At 50.0% G+C, this 17,827-nt stretch overlaps 3 protein-coding genes across 3 annotated transcripts; 2 read left to right on the top strand and 1 right to left on the bottom strand.

Annotated features, from left to right (window-relative positions):
* Positions 1 to 2,151: 2,151 nt before the first annotated feature.
* F5B22DRAFT_630294 (alpha/beta-hydrolase) lies at positions 2,152 to 5,055 on the bottom strand. Its single transcript, XM_047976537.1, has 2 exons — positions 4,330 to 5,055; positions 2,152 to 4,280 (listed from the first exon to the last, which is right to left on the bottom strand). Exons 1-2 carry the CDS (start codon positions 4,419 to 4,421, stop codon positions 2,225 to 2,227), a joined length of 2,148 nt encoding a protein of 715 aa, XP_047825085.1. The 5' UTR covers positions 4,422 to 5,055; the 3' UTR covers positions 2,152 to 2,224.
* A 1,451-nt stretch (positions 5,056 to 6,506) lies between these two features.
* Positions 6,507 to 8,425, top strand: F5B22DRAFT_562202 (acetylornithine and succinylornithine aminotransferase). The gene is made up of 2 exons (XM_047973062.1): positions 6,507 to 6,784; positions 6,874 to 8,425. The coding sequence occupies exon 2, from the start codon at positions 6,940 to 6,942 to the stop codon at positions 8,326 to 8,328; it is 1,389 nt and encodes a 462-aa protein (XP_047825084.1). The 5' UTR covers positions 6,507 to 6,784; positions 6,874 to 6,939; the 3' UTR covers positions 8,329 to 8,425.
* A 2,203-nt stretch (positions 8,426 to 10,628) lies between these two features.
* F5B22DRAFT_662279 (glutamate decarboxylase) lies at positions 10,629 to 13,276 on the top strand (the record flags this gene model as incomplete). The annotated part of the gene is made up of 9 exons (XM_047980431.1): positions 10,629 to 10,873; positions 10,945 to 10,972; positions 11,107 to 11,730; positions 11,793 to 11,835; positions 12,028 to 12,097; positions 12,270 to 12,418; positions 12,502 to 12,602; positions 12,784 to 13,029; positions 13,109 to 13,276. The coding sequence occupies 9 exons, from the start codon at positions 10,629 to 10,631 to the stop codon at positions 13,160 to 13,162; spliced, it is 1,560 nt and encodes a 519-aa protein (XP_047825083.1). The 3' UTR covers positions 13,163 to 13,276.
* Between the last annotated feature and the right edge of the window lie 4,551 nt (positions 13,277 to 17,827).

The following is a 17,827-nucleotide window of genomic DNA, read 5'->3' as shown; positions in this document are numbered from 1 at the left end:
CTTCCTGTTTCCGCTCTTGCGCGCTTGACTAGGGGGTGTAGGTGATGGGGCAGAGTCCTTCCAGGCTAGAAAAGTATTATCTTCATCGTTGTCGTAGTCGCTGTAGACACCCAGTCCGAAACCGAAACCTGATGGTGGGGGCGGGATGCGGATACTCCCGAATGCAGTGGTGCGCCCGAAACCTACTTCGATGAGGCCTTTGTCGTATGATACTTGGAATTCCTCGGCCATTTGCTCTGCGGTGACGATGCGATTCTTAGCTGGGCGGTGGATGGTGCGGGGGGTATAGTTGGGTGGTAGCTTGTGTATTCCGACTGGTTTCTTGGGGTTTTTCTTGGGTTTGCTGTTTGTGGTTTTGGTGCTGGCTTTGGTGTTCTTGGAAGGAAGCTTGGGGGCATGTTTGCGGCTGCCGTCATTAGATAAAGGGGCAGTGTACCCATGAGAGATACCATCGACATGTGTAACAACACGACTGACACCCATGGTATCGGCATCCTCTGCCTTCACTGTGATCTCAGTGAGAATGTCTTGCATCGTTCGCCACTGGGCTCTCATAGATTCAGCATTGGGATATCCAGCCACGTCTGCGAGCTTGTCGAAATCTATCTTTGAGTGAGTTAGTAGTGATCGGTGGGCTTGTTAGGAAAGAATTGAATTACTCGCAATGAACTGATGTCAAACAGTATGAAACATGTTGTGAGGCTGTATGCATAAGGAGGAGGAGGAGGAGGGGAAAAGAGTTTGAGGGGTAGTCTGTTACATAGTTGAACAATAAATATCGTGTTCACGAGAAGAGTGACGAAGTAAGGGGGATCTTGGGTAGCTTGCGTAGGTCAAGCCGTTCTGAGGGTTACACCGACTGGAGTTGCACAAGCAGAAGCGTGATGGGAGGCTCGTGAACACAGTGGTAGGTAGTATGTATGGCATGTGGTATGAGCAGTGTCTCCTGCAACAGGTATTGAATTCGCGTGTTGATACTTGTATGAGTCATATAAAGGTGTGGCTCGTGCGTATGAAAAAAGTATATAGGCTCATGCGCATGTCAAGGAGATGGGAGATAGAGACCATATCATTTACCCTGTCTTCGCCTTTGCTGTCAATGTCCTTTATACAGAGCATGGCTTTGAATAGAATATCCACTTCAATACAGGTCAGACTGGAGTAAGTCTTGCCCGTAGCATTCTGTTGATCTGGCATTGTGGGAAGCTGGTAGCGTGTTCAGTTAGGACCTCTCACTTGAGGAGGATAGGTGTTAAGATGGTGGAGACCAAACTTGGGGTGTGTTATGTCGAGAATTGGATTGAAGTGACGAGACGGAATGTCACGGTACCCATCGTAGAGATGGACAAATAAATGTTACTATAATGTGAACCTTAGCTAGGTATTGTTTGTTCACAGACATGTAAGATAAGGACAGCACATGGGAATAACCAACAACTTTGAGGGAAAATAAGCAGCGACTCACCGATGCCTTCATTGCCTACTTAGGCAAATGTTTATCCAGACGTCATTCTTTGAGTTGTGCGAGGATTGTAGCAGGTTAACGTTACTACATATCGTCAAATGAATACAATGTCACACATAGCACCACTCTAGCTCGTTCTGTGTGACTTGCCACTGATATGCAGTCATTGGTACTCTTACAGTGTGAAATCTTGTTGTTTATCCCGAAGTGAATGGCTCAGAAAATATTTTTCTGGTCACTCCTTAGATCCGCGTCTCACAGAACAAGGGCTAGTCATCACAAGAATACAGTGATTAGCAGGCTATAAAGTCATATGATCATATGAAGAGAAGTATGTCAAAAGTCAAGCTGAATATAATATCCTTGCGTCTTTCTAATCGTCAAGCTTACAACAAATCCTGCTTTGAACCTTGTTCTGCTGTCACATCAATCTTTATCTCAATCCTAAAGCTGAAGAAGGCAGGTATTAGCTTTGACTCACCTGAGCTTTGCTGCCAATTGGCTGAGTAACATTGAGCTATACAAGTTTCAAAGAAAGGGAGAGTTGTAACATTGTTTTCTACAAGAAAGTTTGGGCCCCAAGACATGTAAATACGTAACGACACCCAATACTTAAGAACAGCAAGAATTAGAATACTAATCTCAATCATTTTTGGCATCATTTCGCATTTCTAGAAGCCAAGCTCTTATGGTCATCATCAGTCATATTTTCTTTATATAAGGTAAGTATATACAAAACCAAGATTATACCAGCCGAGCTCAATCCTCATCCTGTAGACCTGTCAGAGGACCAGCCAAACCCTGCATACGACGGCTAAGCAAATCGTCCGAGCTATCGAGCTTGACAATGCTCCTCGAGCCCCGACCACCCCTGGCTCTTCCATTTGCCCTCTTCTTCTTAGTGCCATTTGCTTGCCGATTTCCATCATGGAGCTCGTCGTCAGAATTATCTGAAGTTTGATCGCCCCGTTGGCTATCGCTTATGGTTCTCCCCCTGAGCCTGGTCATATTGATTTCCAACGGACGATCTTCATCCCCGCTGGACTCCGTATTGAAGTGACGGCGCGAATTGAGGCGTCTCTGCTCGCGTGACTCGGCTGTGTTTAAAAGGTCTTCTGCCCAGCGCGCGCAGCGATCGATGAGCTTCCATGCGGCAGGATATACCGAGGGGAACTGTGTGAAGCCGTGGCTGATGCCCGGGATTAGCACCACCTCGGCGACATCCTTGTCGTCGAAATCGGCCATGTCTTCGAGCCCTTCTACATCTAACGATTTCCGATGCGAGTAATAGGCGTGTTTGATGCGACGTAAGCGGCCTGCGAATATAACGGTGTCGTCGACCAATGGGTCTCGCTCACCCGTTAGGAAATAGGTCTTGGGGAATTGCTGTAGCAGAGCATCGGGTGCCAAGATTGGCGATAAAAGGTAGTCCTGTGAGAAATCGGGGCGGTTGTGCGGACCGATGTATAGGATGATCATGGCGCGCATCATTTCTGGTGTGATAATCCGGTCGTTGAAGTATGAAATCATTGAAGCCATAGCCAAACGTGTGCGCATCGGCTCCGAGTGATGAGACATTGATTGACTTTCTCGCCGAGGCACGGGTGTTGCTGGCTTAGACTTGGACCATATGTGTGGGCTTGCGTGGGAAAACTCCGGGTGGGCTGTCTGCAGAGCTTGATCTTGTGTCTCGCCATCGGATGTCTTCGATGTAGCTGCATTAGGGAAGGGAAACTCATCCTCATCATCGGATTGATGGGGTGTGCCGACTAGGTCATTGTACTGCATTCTCTTGCGCTTGAGATAGTCCTTATTCGTAACACGCATCCTCCGATCCTTGATCAAAGCCATTTGCTCATCAGACATCCAATTTCCAATATTCATATCTAGAGCTGGGTACATGAGCACCAGGCCAGCTGGTACTGGTAGATCTTCTTGAACAAGACCCGTTCGGCGTTTGTTGGTAGCAGTTTCTATGATCATTAAAGTCATGGCTGTAGCAAGGTTTCCACCGGCACTGTCTCCCGTCACTACGATCTTTGGAATTTCTCGCCCAGACATCCCGATGCAACGGCCTCTGCTTTTGACAAGTGTTGTATACACGTCGAAGCACTCGTTCAGTGCGTAAGGATATGGGTACTCTGGCGCCTTTTTGTAATCGAGGCTAAGCACGGGCAGCCCGGTCTTGCCAGCCCAGGCGAAGAGCTTATCGTCATTACATCTTGGATCCATGGCGACGAAGCCGCCGCCAGGAATATCAAGGATGACTTTGTTAATGTGTTCGAGGTCTGAGATGGGGCCATCATAATATATCCAACCGGAGATTGGCTCTTTGTAGTCGCTCGTGTTGGGGCGTGGTATGCGGATGGCTCGCGGTGGCCAGCGCGTGAAACGGGGTCGCATCAGATTCTGAAGAGCACCGAGATACGGCGTTTTCCCCTTATTCCAACTGACACGCAAATGGTCGACGGTCAGAGTACCACGCACTTTACGGACCTTCTCGTCGGCCTTTTCGGCGGCCACCAAGTAGTAGATGGAGAAGACCATGCTGGCAATATCCCTCAGCCACTTTTTCCTAATCTTCATGGCGGTCCAGAAGCCAGCGTCAAGAGCAGTGAGCACCCAGGTAGCACGGAAGTAGGCGGCATCGTACATGTTGGCCATGGGCTCTGGACTCGCCAGCCCTACCAAGGTACTAAAGTTGCGGGCGGCATATAGGTACATCATGGTGCAGACAACAATCTGCCATGCCGTAAGCTTCTTGGATGACAGCTTAGACAAGAGTCGTACGATTGGCGGTCCATGGCGGTTGCCTCTACTCTATGGTCAGCTCTTGTATCGCGCGGCGTGATATCTCGACATACCTGTAGAGATAGGCTGACCAAAAGGTCAGGACAGCTAGGACTTGTAGTCGACGCGACTTGGCAGAAGGTTTGCCAAGGACATGGTCTATCATTTTGTATGCGAGAACAAGCAGGTGTTAAATTCGGTGGTGCGTATGCACGAATGCGACATGCCAGTCTCGCATATGCAGCCGAAGAGCGGGAGACAAGGAAAGCAAGTAAGTAGCTGAGATAGCAATGCGATGCTACCAACTCGGAGATGTAGCGACGGAGGCCCAATATGCCACCTGCCAGGGCTTATAGAAATGCAAAACTAGTCGATCAATGCTTGAAGAGCGAGGTGAGACATTGTGTCCCCACCAAGATTTGGGGAGAGCAGAGGGGCGGGTAGGTACTTGGGAGTAGATGCTGGAGAGGGCCGAGTCAGACAGACAGAGAGAGTCCACAAGTAAGCAGTCGAGGGCGACTACAGTCATGTGTCGCGAGGAACAGAGAGAGGGAGGGAGAGGGAGAGAAAGAAGAGCGTGGCGCTCTTAGAGAAGCACGAACAAAGCTGGGTAATTGGGGCACACTAAGGACAGAGCATTATCATATCATGTCGAGGATGGATGACCGTGTATTTTTGACAATCTGGCAATTTGACGCAATGACAAAATGACAAAATGATAGACGGCGTGGGACCCGGGATCGCGGGAACCGAGCTTGTTGTAAGAGTGAGTGAGTGAATGAGCAAGCTTGTGACGTTTCCGTGGTCAGCAGCAATGCGACTTGCTGGCTTCCAAGCTTGTTTCTGACATGTGAAAGCGCTCCACAGAGCCCTCAAGGCACTGCTGGTCCACTATCTGTCCACTACCTAAACGCCAAGCTAGGGCTGCTCCAGCCATTCTAGAGTACCTACTTAAGGGAGGTAGGTACTTGGAGGTACCTACAGCCCCGCTGGACTCCCCTACTTATGCCCCCCGATGTTGTAAGTACCTACCGGGTATCGTGAGCGGCATCACCATATGGAAAGGGATCTTTCCATGGGTATGATAAAAGTTTGTCTGATTCTTCCAGCATGGAATAATGAATATAGCCGCAGTCCTACCACGGTATGGAGCTATGAAGCGTCACACGCCTTGCCGAGCGTAAGCGGTGATACATACTGTTTTGTTCATGGCTGTCAAGTTGGAACCCCACAGTCGGCCAATGTCCGTCAGACATGTGCCCAAAGGTGCCGCCCTTCTGGATTCCGGTCCCTCCCTCGCCTCCATCCCATTTATCTGGGGTAAACCCCCAATTATATTATTAGATCCAAGAAGACGCTGTTCTCCATCCCGTGCAACATACGACCGACACATGGCCGACATCTGTAAGTAACTGCTTTGCGTTGCGCTGGCTATCAAGCCAGCCGCCGGTAAAGCCCACGTCACTTGCATTGATTGTTAGTAGGGGACCTCGGTCTATGTTCGTATGTCTATGTCTATGACTGCGAAAAACAGGGAATATGAATGATCCGATGGCCTGGTTGCATTTTTCATCTCCATTCCAGATAGACAACAGCCGGCGTGGTTGAGAACGGAATGGACCGTTGGTTGGCGCTGACCGAACCCGGGATTCCCATCATAAGTACACGCAGCCGGCAAAATCTGTTGGGGTAGGTCCATCAAAACTGCCAAACGAGTGCATACTGCAGAGACGAGCAGTATCCAAACGTTGCTTCATTACTTTACTAGTATTTCTCTTCTGCATTTCTGCCTCGAAGCAGCTTGAGTTGCTGGAATCGATGGAAGAACCTCATCGTCGCAGGTGATGGATGAGCTCTTGAAGACTTGCGTCATATCAAGGCTTACTTACTTACTTCTGTGGTTTGGTAGTCCTAACAAAAGCGGCGACCGAATCCTAACAGCACCCGCAATATGCAGAACAGACCAAAGAAAAGAGAATTTTTCAGCACGAGACTTGGATGCAACAGGTCGAGCTCATGGGAGTCCGGGTTGTCGACCTAAACCCCTCCAAATCCTGAGAAGAACTCCCCCAAAGTCTGCCCAAAGGCCAGGGCGTGGTGGGTGTGATCGTTGCGACATCGGACCAGAAAAAAGTCGACTATCGATAACAAACCGGGTGCTGAACTGGGCCTCTGCTTCCCCCACCCGCGCTGTAATGCGCGCGCTATGGCGGCTGCCGGGCCCCTGGGAACTGGGAATACCTTGAACAACATCCCGCGCCCTGGCTTGCAAAGATTGCGAAAACCAGTCGGTCCGTCCGTTGGGTGTGTGCGCTTCTCTCCAGCTCTATAAAGGCCCGTTCCCCAAGCCTCCTCTCGGGATTCTCTTGAACAGGCCAATTGGTCTGTTAAGAACCTCATACCGATTTCCCTGGTTGTCATTGATCCCCGCTTGAGTCCCAACTTTCGATACAGCGGTCGGTCCACTTGGGTCGAGGGCCAAGCTGCTGTTCACGAGGAGTCACCGTCTTTGACTCACCAACTGCCCGGGTATGTATTTACTCCTTTTCTACAGCTGTTCTAGTTCTGAATGTGTCTCATGTTTATTCTATTATGTGCCCGTATTAATTGCCGAATAGCAGTCCGGTTTTCCTCTCCAGGTCATTCGTTTGCAAATAATCCTACCTAATTGAGGCCGGTAAACCATGGCTCTCCGGCTCGCTACACGAACTGCACTCACTGGCAGCATTAGGCGACTCTCGTCGCGAGCTGCATCTACCGCCGCTGCGACTTCGAACCTCCCCTCGCAGGTCCAGGAGTCTGTCAATCGCGATGCTGCCCTCAGCAACCCCGACCCGTCGTGGGACTCCCCGAGCACTACCCTGACCACCCAGCACTTAAAACACATGGTGGCTACATATGCCCGACCTTCTGTTGTATTTGTCAAGGGAGAGGGGTCTTATCTGTGGGATTTGGAGAACCGCAAGTATCTCGACTTCACGGCTGGCATTGCTGTCAATGGCCTTGGTCACTCCGACCCAGCGCTAGCCAGGCTCATTGCCGATCAGGCTTCGACGCTGATGCATACTTCAAACCTCTACTTCAACCCGTGGACCGGCGCACTGTCTGAGCTGTTGGTCGAGAAGACATTGGAGTCGGGCGCCATGCACGATGCTTCGTCCGTCTTCGTTTGCAATTCGGGCTCTGAAGCCAACGAGGCCGCTATCAAATTCTCCCGCAAGGTGGGCAAGATCGTAGACCCTTCTGGTTCCAAATTTGAGTTTGTCTCATTTCAAGGTTCTTTCCATGGCCGTACCATGGGCAGTTTATCTGCCACCCCTAATCCTAAATACCAGGAACCCTTTTCGCCCATGGTTCCAGGCTTCAAGTATGGCACATATAACGATATTGCGTCAATCAATGAGCTCGTCACCGACAAAACGTGTGGAGTCATCGTCGAGCCTATACAGGGCGAAGGAGGCGTCAATGTCGCTTCTGATGAGTTTCTTATTGCGCTCGCGAAACGATGCCGCGAGGTGGGCGCTGTTCTAACCTATGACGAGATACAATGCGGTCTATCCAGAACTGGAACTCTTTGGGCGCACAGTCATTTACCAAAGGAGGCCCACCCAGACATAATAACAACTGCAAAAGCTCTTGGTAATGGATTCCCAATTGGCGCCGTCATCACCAACAGTCTCGTTAGCGACAAAATCAAGGTTGGTGACCACGGAACAACCTATGGAGGAAATCCCATGGCGTGCCGCATAGCCCACCATGTCTTAGAGCGACTGGCGAACCCTACCCTGCAGAAAGAAGTCGTCACCAAAGGAGCGCTCTTGAAAGAGGGCTTTGAAAAGCTTCGTGGCCAGTTCCCAGGTCTAATCGGGGAGGTTCGGGGTCGTGGTCTGATGCTCGGAGTTCAGTTGACCAAGGATCCGTCTCCGATTATCAAAGCTGCTCGGGAGAGGGGGTTATTGGTTATCACATGTGGCACAAACACCCTCAGATTCGTCCCACCTTTGACTATAAGCGATGACGAAATACAAACTGGGCTGGATATATTGTCAGCTGCAATCAAAGCAACCCAATAAGCGGAACAGGCAGCCATGGAAATAGATTACAATGCTTACATGATAGAAGAGCACTGAAACGACCCTGTCTACAATTTACAGCGTGGAACCATCTACCCTTCCACTACAGACCGTATTGTAGCTAGAGGCGCTTTCATCGTCACATGGTGTCTTTTCATCTGTGACTGGGGCAAATTTGCGTACGCCGGAACCGATGCAGGCTAAATACGTACTAGAATCGTTGAAGCCAGATCTGGTATTACGGTGGTTCGATCCTGCATGTTATATTTGGACTTTTGGATACGGTAGGATTCGAACATGCTGCCTTGGTCAACGCACCCTTGCCTCCAAAGCTATCATTGGCAACGGCAAAGGTACCAGAATTACCGTGTCAAGACTACGGGACGATTACGATTGGCTGTTTCATGGGCAAACGTACACTACATGATGTAAACCGCCCCCAACGTACTTAAGTATGCCTGTCACTACTGATCGGGATTGGGCATAAGTATACCAGTAGCAATGCAGGCAGGGTAGAGCGTACTTAAGGGAAGCTCAGCAAGATTGCGGGATGTGTTGAATGATTTCATAAGGACTTGGGGCTTTCCTACCTAAGCCTCGCTCTTCCGTCCGTCCCGTGTTGTGATCAGTCGGTCGTCTGTCTGTGGAATGACGGCGAGGAGAAGTGTAGGTCTGCCTCTAGATTGTGGCTTTGGGAATAAGAATGTGAGCGAGCCTTCGTATCGCTCAGCTTAGTAGAGAAATAAGAGGGAGGCCTCTGTCTCTCATCCGAAGCGAATGAAACTTAGAGCAGCTAGCTAGTGTAGGTATTTCCTGCGAATCGGAAAGTGACGCAAAACGAAATCATGCCGTTAGTAGAGACATTTCTTGAAAGGATAGGGTTCCAGGTTCACCGACCTTGGGGCGGGCAATGAGTAATCCACAGGAAAGCGCGGCTATAACGTCAGGTTCTACTTACGTCGTCTAACTAACTGGATAGGATAGGATAAGACTACCTAACTCCCGGCTGCTAATACCTACACGATGTCTGTCTGATGTTTTGAATAAGGCACGTTTTTATGGCTTGACTTATATCATCTCCGAGAAATTCTCTGTTAAGGCTTGCGACCATGCGTATTATTCTCACCTTATCCCGGCCTCGCCGATTTACGGTCAGTCGATGTCTGTCTGACTTTCTTGTCGTAGAATACCTAGCTCATAGGACATCTCTCTCTTACCATGTAGGGAGTTGGGATTGCAGTTATGCCCCAAGTAAACTTGTCGGCGCCCGTGTAATTACTAATACAGTCGAGTAAACACGACTTCTCTCGATACCCCGTCGTTGAAGTCACGCACACGCGTTTATCACTTGTTAAGTAACATCAACATCAACACTTGGCCCGCTGTCTTTTCGTTAGCTCGATGGCGGGCCTCTGATCGGTTTCAGGGTAAGCTTCTCGTTGCTTTCTAACGGATTAATCCGCCGGCGGACGTGGCCAAAGACAAGGGTCCCAGTCAGCGCCACTGGCCGGGGGTCCCCATAACGATGCATAACATTGCATACCAAGCTTTCTTTCCGCCATCCCTTTCAGACCGGTTTCCAATATTACATAGCCCAGTGCACAGTTATATGCAGAAAAAAAAGAAAATACGAAATACCGAGCCAACAGCACGGGTTGGGCATTGATCGGTCACACTTGGCAGTGCTGAGGTCTTCTTATGAATGAGATCACCAACATGAGATAGTGGTCTTCTTTTGTTTCGGAAGAAGGCTGATGAGCAAAATCGAACGATGGGTAATTTGGGCTCCATCTCACCGCTGTTCCGAGCATTTGGCCGTCGACTTGTAAGCGGCCCACGGCGCATGGGGGTGACCCTGTCGGAAGCTCAGGATTCGTTGTGTATGGCGACCTCATCTGTACCCTTCGAACCCCCTTCAGCTCAACCAACCCGTACCCCGCACCCGATGTATCGAGCAGGTATTCTGAAGATGCTGGCATCTTAGCTTTATACCCTCTTGTTGTTTCCATGCCCCGATCCCCAATCGCCGTGGGGGGGTGGGTTTTGAAAGGTCCCTCGGTCCCTTTGCCATGTTTGCTCTAACGACATTTTCACACCTCATTTCACCTCAAAGTTTCTGATTGCCAGTGAACTGTTGTTTGTTTAAATTCTAGCCAGCCCTTGCTTCGTCATATGGGCTTGTTTGTGTGTATTCCAGTTCTTCAGGCTGTAGTTTACGTTGTTCCATATCCTCTGTTCTTATAACCCCTCAAGATTCTGCTCCTGTTTTTCTCCTTCGAATACACCACAGTAAACACATTATGGTTCACCTATCGCAAATACCTCAAGACGGAGAGGCGGCTGCGGGGGCTCTCCCGGAAGCCGTCAAGAAGATTCGCTTGCAGCTCAGTAATTACGATGATACTTTCACAACGAGTGTGTATGGCTCGAAATTTGCCGCCGAAGACCTCCCGAAGCACGAGATGCCCGAGGGCGAGATGCCTAGGGAGGTCGCATATCGGATGATCAAGGACGAGTTGAGCTTGGACGGAAACCCGATGCTCAAGTAAGTGGTGAACACAAAAGCTAGCTTGAAAGCAAGTAGGATGTAAATGATCTAATGGCGTGGTTTAACAGTCTGGCGTCGTTTGTCACGACTTACATGGTGAGATTACCTACCCCTCACGCTTTCGAACCACCCGTTACATATACACATGCATATGCAGACATGAATGCATAATACACAATCCGATTCCGCGCCGGGAGCACCCACAACACCCGACTAACAAATGATACTAGGAAGAAGAGGCAGAGAAGCTGATGACAGAGTCATTTTCGAAAAACTTCATCGATTACGAAGAATACCCGCAATCAGCAGACATCCAGAACCGCTGCGTATCCATGATCGGACGGCTCTTCAACGCGCCCTCCGCGTCGAGCGGCACCTCAGCGAGCGCCATAGGCACGTCGTGCGTGGGTTCGTCGGAGGCCATCATGCTCGCCGTCCTAGCCATGAAGAAGCGCTGGAAGAACAAGCGCGCCGCCGCAGGCCTGCCTACGGACCGGCCTAACATCGTCATGTCCTCGGCCGTGCAGGTCTGCTGGGAGAAAGCGACGCGGTATTTCGAGATCGAGGAGAAGCTCGTGTACTGCTCGCCTGATCGCTACGTCATCGATCCCGTGGAAACCGTCGACCTGGTCGACGAGAATACGATTGGCATTTGCGCGATCCTCGGCACGACGTATACGGGGGAATATGAGGATGTCAAGGCTGTGAACGATCTTCTAATTGAACGGGGTCTTGATTGCCCGATCCATGTCGATGCTGCCTCGGGCGGCTTTGTCGCGCCGTTTGTGGTGCCTGATCTCGAGTGGGACTTTAGGTGCGAAAAGGTCGTGTCTATTAATGTCTCGGGACATAAGGTAAGTGAAACTTGAGGCTTGACTGAATTCGAGAGAAAAACTCGGACTGACTTGTTATGCAGTACGGTCTTGTATATCCTGGTATCGGCTGGGTTGTCTGGAGAGGTTAGTTTTGCAAGCTTCAAGTCTCCCCCTTTGTTGCCATGGTTTCAAGAGCGCAGGCGCTTGCTTAGCTCCCCCTTCCCCTTTTTGCCTCTTTCCTCTCCTTCTATTGTCATCAATCCTTGATCAGGCAGAAATTGACCATTCTTCGCGCCATTTGCCGCAAATGGAAATTTACTGACGCCCGAGTCTCAGCTGCCGAATATTTGCCTCAGGAACTCGTATTCAACATCAACTACCTCGGAGCCGATCAGTCATCGTTCACGTAAGTTTATTCTTTGCTGTTGTATTCGTGAAACTTGGACCGCATAAACAGAACTTATATAGCTGTATGTCATTGTACCCTATTTGATGGGGCGCTGCGCGGAGCTCGTATTGCGATTGGTTCCATGGGAAAAAGAAGAGGCGGGCAACCGACTAATTCTTGCGATGTATAGATTGAACTTCTCAAAAGGCGCGAGCCAGGTTATCGGGCAGTATTACCAGCTCATCCGCCTCGGCAAGAAGGGTTACCGCGCCATCATGTCCAACTTGACCCGTACAGCCGATTATCTAACCCAAGCGCTCGAAGCTTTGGGTTTCATCAGTATGTCGTTTCCTTTTTTTAATTTCCGCCCTGGAATATTGAACTTGCGTATCGCAATGAATGGCTAACCGTGAACGCTATAGTCATGAGCAAGATGTCTGGCGAGGGTCTACCGCTGGTTGCCTTCCGGTTACCTGAGAGTGAGACGAGGCATTATGACGAATTCGCCCTCGCGCATAGGCTGGTAAGTGTCTAGTAACCATCCATGTCTTTCTTTGCATTGCCTTTGTCGGAAGTTGGAAATCTCGTATCTGGCCTATCATCCCCTAACCCCTGAGTATTCCACACACACCAATCACATATATCCCTTGTGAGAATGAAATGAATGAGAAAAGAGTGTGTACTGATGCTTTTTGATATCACAGCGTGCTCGCGGATGGGTCGTTCCCGCGTACACCATGGCGCCACACACAAACAACCTAAAGATGCTGCGCGTCGTCGTCCGGGAGGACTTCACCAAAAACCGGTGCGACGCGCTACTCTGTGACATCAAGATGTCCCAGAGCATGCTGGAGCAGATGGACAAGGACGCCATCAAGCTGCAGGAGGAGTATATCCTCAAGCACACTGTCAACAGCACCGAGGCGAAACACAACCATCCTAGGTTTCGGGTAAGTTTGCCTCCCGTTCCCCATTTCCGCGGGGAAGGAAAGCAGTTATCTGTGTGCCATGCTGACGCCCACTTTGCAGAAGGAAAGGCATTCCATCCAGGGGATACATGGCAAGACACATGCCATCTGCTGAGGAGAGTGGTGGAGGGAGAATGGCTGGCCGGATTGGGTCTCCCGTCTGGTAGGGCCTTGAGTTGCTGGTTTGACGACCGGCCTTAGCGTTGGTTCTCTTTAGACCTTTTTCACGATTTAATGAATTTCATATTATCTCTACTAGGTTAGGATAGATGGTTCAGTTTGCCTCATTTAGATTTGCTTCTGGTATTTCCTCTGCTCTTTCTCGACTCCTTTTCAACATTGGGTAGACGATGACGTGCTTTGCTCCCTATTATTCAGAGTTCATGTGTTCGAAGTTTATCGTTATGTGTCTCCCTTGTCTCGTATGGATGGCAAGATGTCAGATGATTGTTCGAAACCACTATTCGAGAAGTGCTTTTAAAGCTTCGTGGAAGTCTGCTCCATCATCTCTTGACGTGACATGGTCTTTTTTTACGGCTCTTCGACGTTCCTCATGTAGAGGTCCAGCATTGCGTGATCCGACTGGCCTATCTTCCTGTCTCTTGTCAAAGGAATAACCGGCGGCCTTACTTGGTATTACGAAGACCATAACGAGTGAAGGTGATAGAGGACGCAAGACTTGGAGGAAATCTGGCCCTAAGACTACCACTCGAGATATTACGAAGTAGGGAGGCAGGTTGACATGAAGTCTATATATCTTTTTATCCTACGGCCTAGAGAATATCACTACCGAGAGACTCAAGAATGTGGCAATGCATGTTGATAGGTATGTTGGCATCCTAAGCGCATAAATGAGGCTACTCGGCAATGATGGCACGGACTCCGATTTTAGAAGCCCGCGTAATCTATTGCTGAGGGCAATCGGCTTCACTCCTATCACGGCTCCCTTTAATGCCTTCTTTTGCTCTCTGGCGATCATACCTGCCGGCCCAGAATTATGGATCTACATTCACAGTGAACTAAGCATTATGCACTATACTTGGGTTTAGGAACACTTGAGCGACGACTCCCCTTATACGAATATTATTGTATATCTGATATTAGTATAATAACTCGCGAGTTTACAGTAGACAGCATCGATACTAAGGTCGACAAGATCGGTACTCCTGATTAGGCAGCTCGCCCCTTGGAATTAATTGAAATAGGGGAGCGGGTAAGTCGTCGCAGCACATTGACTGACCTGCATCGATTATCCCCGAATGCTGGCTCCTTTGGCAACTTCAAACGGAGATGTCCGCGGATAAGTATGATAATGGTCTTGGTCAATCAAATCAAATCATGTCAACCGCCTGTCGGCGCACGTCAAATGTCAAATAGGCACACCGCTTCCTGTGCCTGCGCTAAAACTCTCAATGGCGTTTGGGGAAGGTAGGTAGATAAGGTGGCGTGTGTCGCGGTATAAAGGATAATAAAAACCGTGAGCTTACGACCAAGACAAGTCTTCAGCCTCGGTCGTCATCTATGGAGGCGTTCAAAGCTCCGCGCCGTGGCTCTGTTGAAAGGCGCCCCTCTCTCTATGGCTACGCAGTTATGGGATTCATGGCATAGCGATGGATGTGAGATCTACTTAAGCGAGAAAAGCATTACACGTGATAGTTTTTTTTTTTTTTGTAATCTTTACCTTGCCTTGCTTCTTGCGGGCCGCACATCACTGCTTCCTTCAATGGAAGGGGCCAAGCAAGGGATGAATCTCACGATACGGGGAGCGGGATTCTTGATCTTAGCGAAGAGTGGCGTTCGGACAGAGTAGATTAGGCCAGATACCTAGATGCATATGAACCTCGCTCTACGGCGGCGCCACGAGACTGGGGCGAAGTCCGCATTGACGCATGTTTCCCTACAGTAGGGGGGAAAGACATAAGCGTACGAACATAGGCAATGCGATTTCCCCATTCATTCGTCCGTTCCTAAACTAGCTGAGCGGTTAGATGAATGATAGCCTACGATCAGGGGTGACCATAGGCCGCCAATGTCTTGCAGTTCGGGCATTTCTCAAGTTCAAAACTTTCTTGTCACGCACTTCCACACTTCCCTCGTCGTCATCGTTGGCTCACCGGCGGCATGCATCGGCTACCACGGCATAGCATGAAAAGCCCACGCTACGCCCAGTGGCAGCACTAGCTAGCTCATAGCTTCGATTTCTGGTTCTTCTCTAGAATCGTAACACCGCCCACCCCGTGTAGATGAGATGGATGGGGCAGCGTAGGCCCTCTTTGTGTCAAAGGGAAGGATGGAGGAACGTCGATCACGAAAGGAGAAGATGCTCCAAAAAAAGAAACGGGCGAAGGGTGAGAAGAGTTGCCGAACTGGAATCTTCTGCAACGAATCGGATGACCCTCCACAGAGGCGCTTTAACATTTGAACCACCTCGGCTCCGATCCGATGGGAATAGAAGAAAGAGGGCGAGAATAACCGAAAACACGTTTTCCGGGAATTGAGGGTATGGTAGCGTCAGAGTAAAAGGAACAGGACAAAAAAAAAGATAAAAATAACATGATGCGCTGTTTCAGGACGACAAAACAAGGGCTCATGGGTACCTACTGGTGATCAGTAGCAAAATATCTAGAGATCAACGGGATTGGAGCAACTCGTCGTCGCCTTGCAGCGGGTGCGTCACACAGCAGGTAAATCGTTCCTTCGTCTCGCGAATCGAATGGCCATCGGCGCATTTTCCTCTAGATTTGCGCTTGGATATTTTTTTTTCTTTTGGATGTTCGATGTAAAGATCGCCATGGCCCCCCTCCCCTCCATTATCTACACACATATATATATCTACGTGTCTAGAGGAAGAGGATGATGTGTACGTGACGCATTGGTATGCTGTAAGGCGATACCGTAAATGGTAGATAGATGGAGAAAAACGGGCGCCCGAAGGCTGCATACAGATGCAGAATGTCTTGCGATAGGTCTTCTCCGGTTGGCGTTGTCGTTTAACGGCATTTCTCGCCGAATCTGAGTCTCCGCCTCTCAGGTGCTTCCAACCCCTGTCGTTGACTACTAGAAATCTTCCAAGGAGATACTTCGTACGTACAGTAGGTAGAGAGAGGGGGTCAACGGGCTTTGCTAGGGGCGGGAGTAAGCGATGCAAGATTGCGCTTCTATTTTCAGCAGCAGTCAGGAAACGACCACCGAGCGCAAAGGAAATAAGCCCATTTGACGGGATGATACCACACGATAGGAAAAACGGGACCCCCCGGTTGGATTTGTGTGCGGTTTGTGACGTGCATCGTCGCGAAAACGAAGCGCATCCTGACCTCGCACAAAGGTGGGCGCAGATGCAGGCTCAGGTTCGCAGTAGGCAGCGTCGCGAAGATGGGGAATCTACGCGTGGAATAGACATTCAAAAATAGAGCTGCTAGTGTTGTATCTTGGGTTTGACGCGCTGCTGGGATGCTGGGATGCTCTGGGGATGGCAAAACGGGAATGCCCTCATCTTTCGTCAGTTTCGTGCTCTTCGGAGCTGACTCCTTACCTTTCCTTGCGGCCATTACTGAGGAGGGCCAAGGCAACGCAAGGTCTTGTTTCGTAATCCTGGGGTTGCTGCTGGTAAGATCGCAGCGTTCTCTATTCGGCCGGCCGGGACCCCTGATTGCTTGCAACCCTAGCCGCATTAGCCGCCGCAGCGATGCTTTGGAAAGTTCCCTGGATCCTGGATAACAGTTGGTGCGGTTGATGCAGGGGCACTCGGCCGGTTGGGGGACCTGCGGCTCTCTGCCATATCACGAGACGGGGCCAACAATGTTCGAGCAAGCGTTCTTCTCCCACAAGGTAGGTCACGATTAGGTTCCCCTGGCTGCACAGCCCAACGATGGTTGGATGGCAGGGATGTTTGATACTGCGAATCGGGTGATCTCCTCACTTGATTAGGAACATTGCTGTTGGACCAGTGTTCGCGATGGTATGCATGGCCGTTCGTTGCACTACGTATACATACTTAAGAAACATGCCTGTACCACTTGCGCAGAGGCTATCTATTGTTTCGCATCCCTTGGGACGCATGTGTAGGAAGAACGGTCGCGACGATGCATATGTACGACGTACCACGCTGGCACATATATATGCGCGTAGCAAACACTGAATCTCGGTTGTGTCTAGAGCCAATTGGTGGACGGTGAGCACTCACGTTACGCTCGCTAGGCAGATAGATCTCAGGAGCAGACGACGACCAGCCAGAGTCGGTGACATCTGCTGGGCGCCGGCCGCTATCCGGGTGACTCCTTATCCAGGGGCCCGGGATAAATCCAGCTCTGCTGCTGCTCATAAGTACTATGTATGTATGTATGTATGTATGTATGTATGTATGTAGAGCTGGCTTTGAGATTGCAAAGTGTGAGTGAGCAGATACAGAGCGTAACAGCGTACGGATGTCCCATCGCCCCATGGTGACACCTTACTTCTCCTATCTATCTGAATTCAGCATTGGCAACCGAACGTACTACTTGGTACAAGTTGCTTTCTCTCGTCTTGCCTAGTCAGGGGGGTCAGGGGATTGTTGAGAACTGGTAACGGCCGTCTCTCCACGCACCCGCAACTGAGATCTGAAATTCCGTTGTTGATACAAAAATGCATAGGCAGTCTCGATACTGCTGGTGACACAAGGATCTTGCCGGTAACAAGCAGATCGGTTAGAGATACGGCTGGCCCGATGCTGTGCATAGTATGTAAGCAACGGTTTTAGCGAACGCACTTGGTAGGCAGCCCCGCGCACCACCCTCGGAGA

The sequence above is a fragment of the Xylaria bambusicola genome (genome assembly GCF_022495145.1).
Source record: "Xylaria bambusicola strain CBS 139988 unplaced genomic scaffold F5B22scaffold_87, whole genome shotgun sequence".
NCBI classification, from domain to species: Eukaryota; Fungi; Ascomycota; class Sordariomycetes; order Xylariales; family Xylariaceae; genus Xylaria; species Xylaria bambusicola.
The sequence above is the reverse complement of the archived record's forward strand: the minus strand, read 5'-3'. Positions and strand labels throughout refer to the sequence as shown.

What these genes read in the sequence shown, in the direction of transcription:
- F5B22DRAFT_562202 (XM_047973062.1), top strand. Translation starts at nt 6,940, where the DNA reads ATGGCTCTCCGGCTCGCTACACGAACTGCACTCACTGGCAGCATTAGG.
- F5B22DRAFT_630294 (XM_047976537.1), bottom strand. Translation starts at nt 4,421, where the DNA reads ATGATAGACCATGTCCTTGGCAAACCTTCTGCCAAGTCGCGTCGACTA. An exon ending in TGGTCAGCCTATCTCTACAG is followed by an intron (nt 4,281 to 4,329) that starts GTATGTCGAGAT and finishes ACCATAGAGTAG; the next exon opens with AGGCAACCGCCATGGACCGC.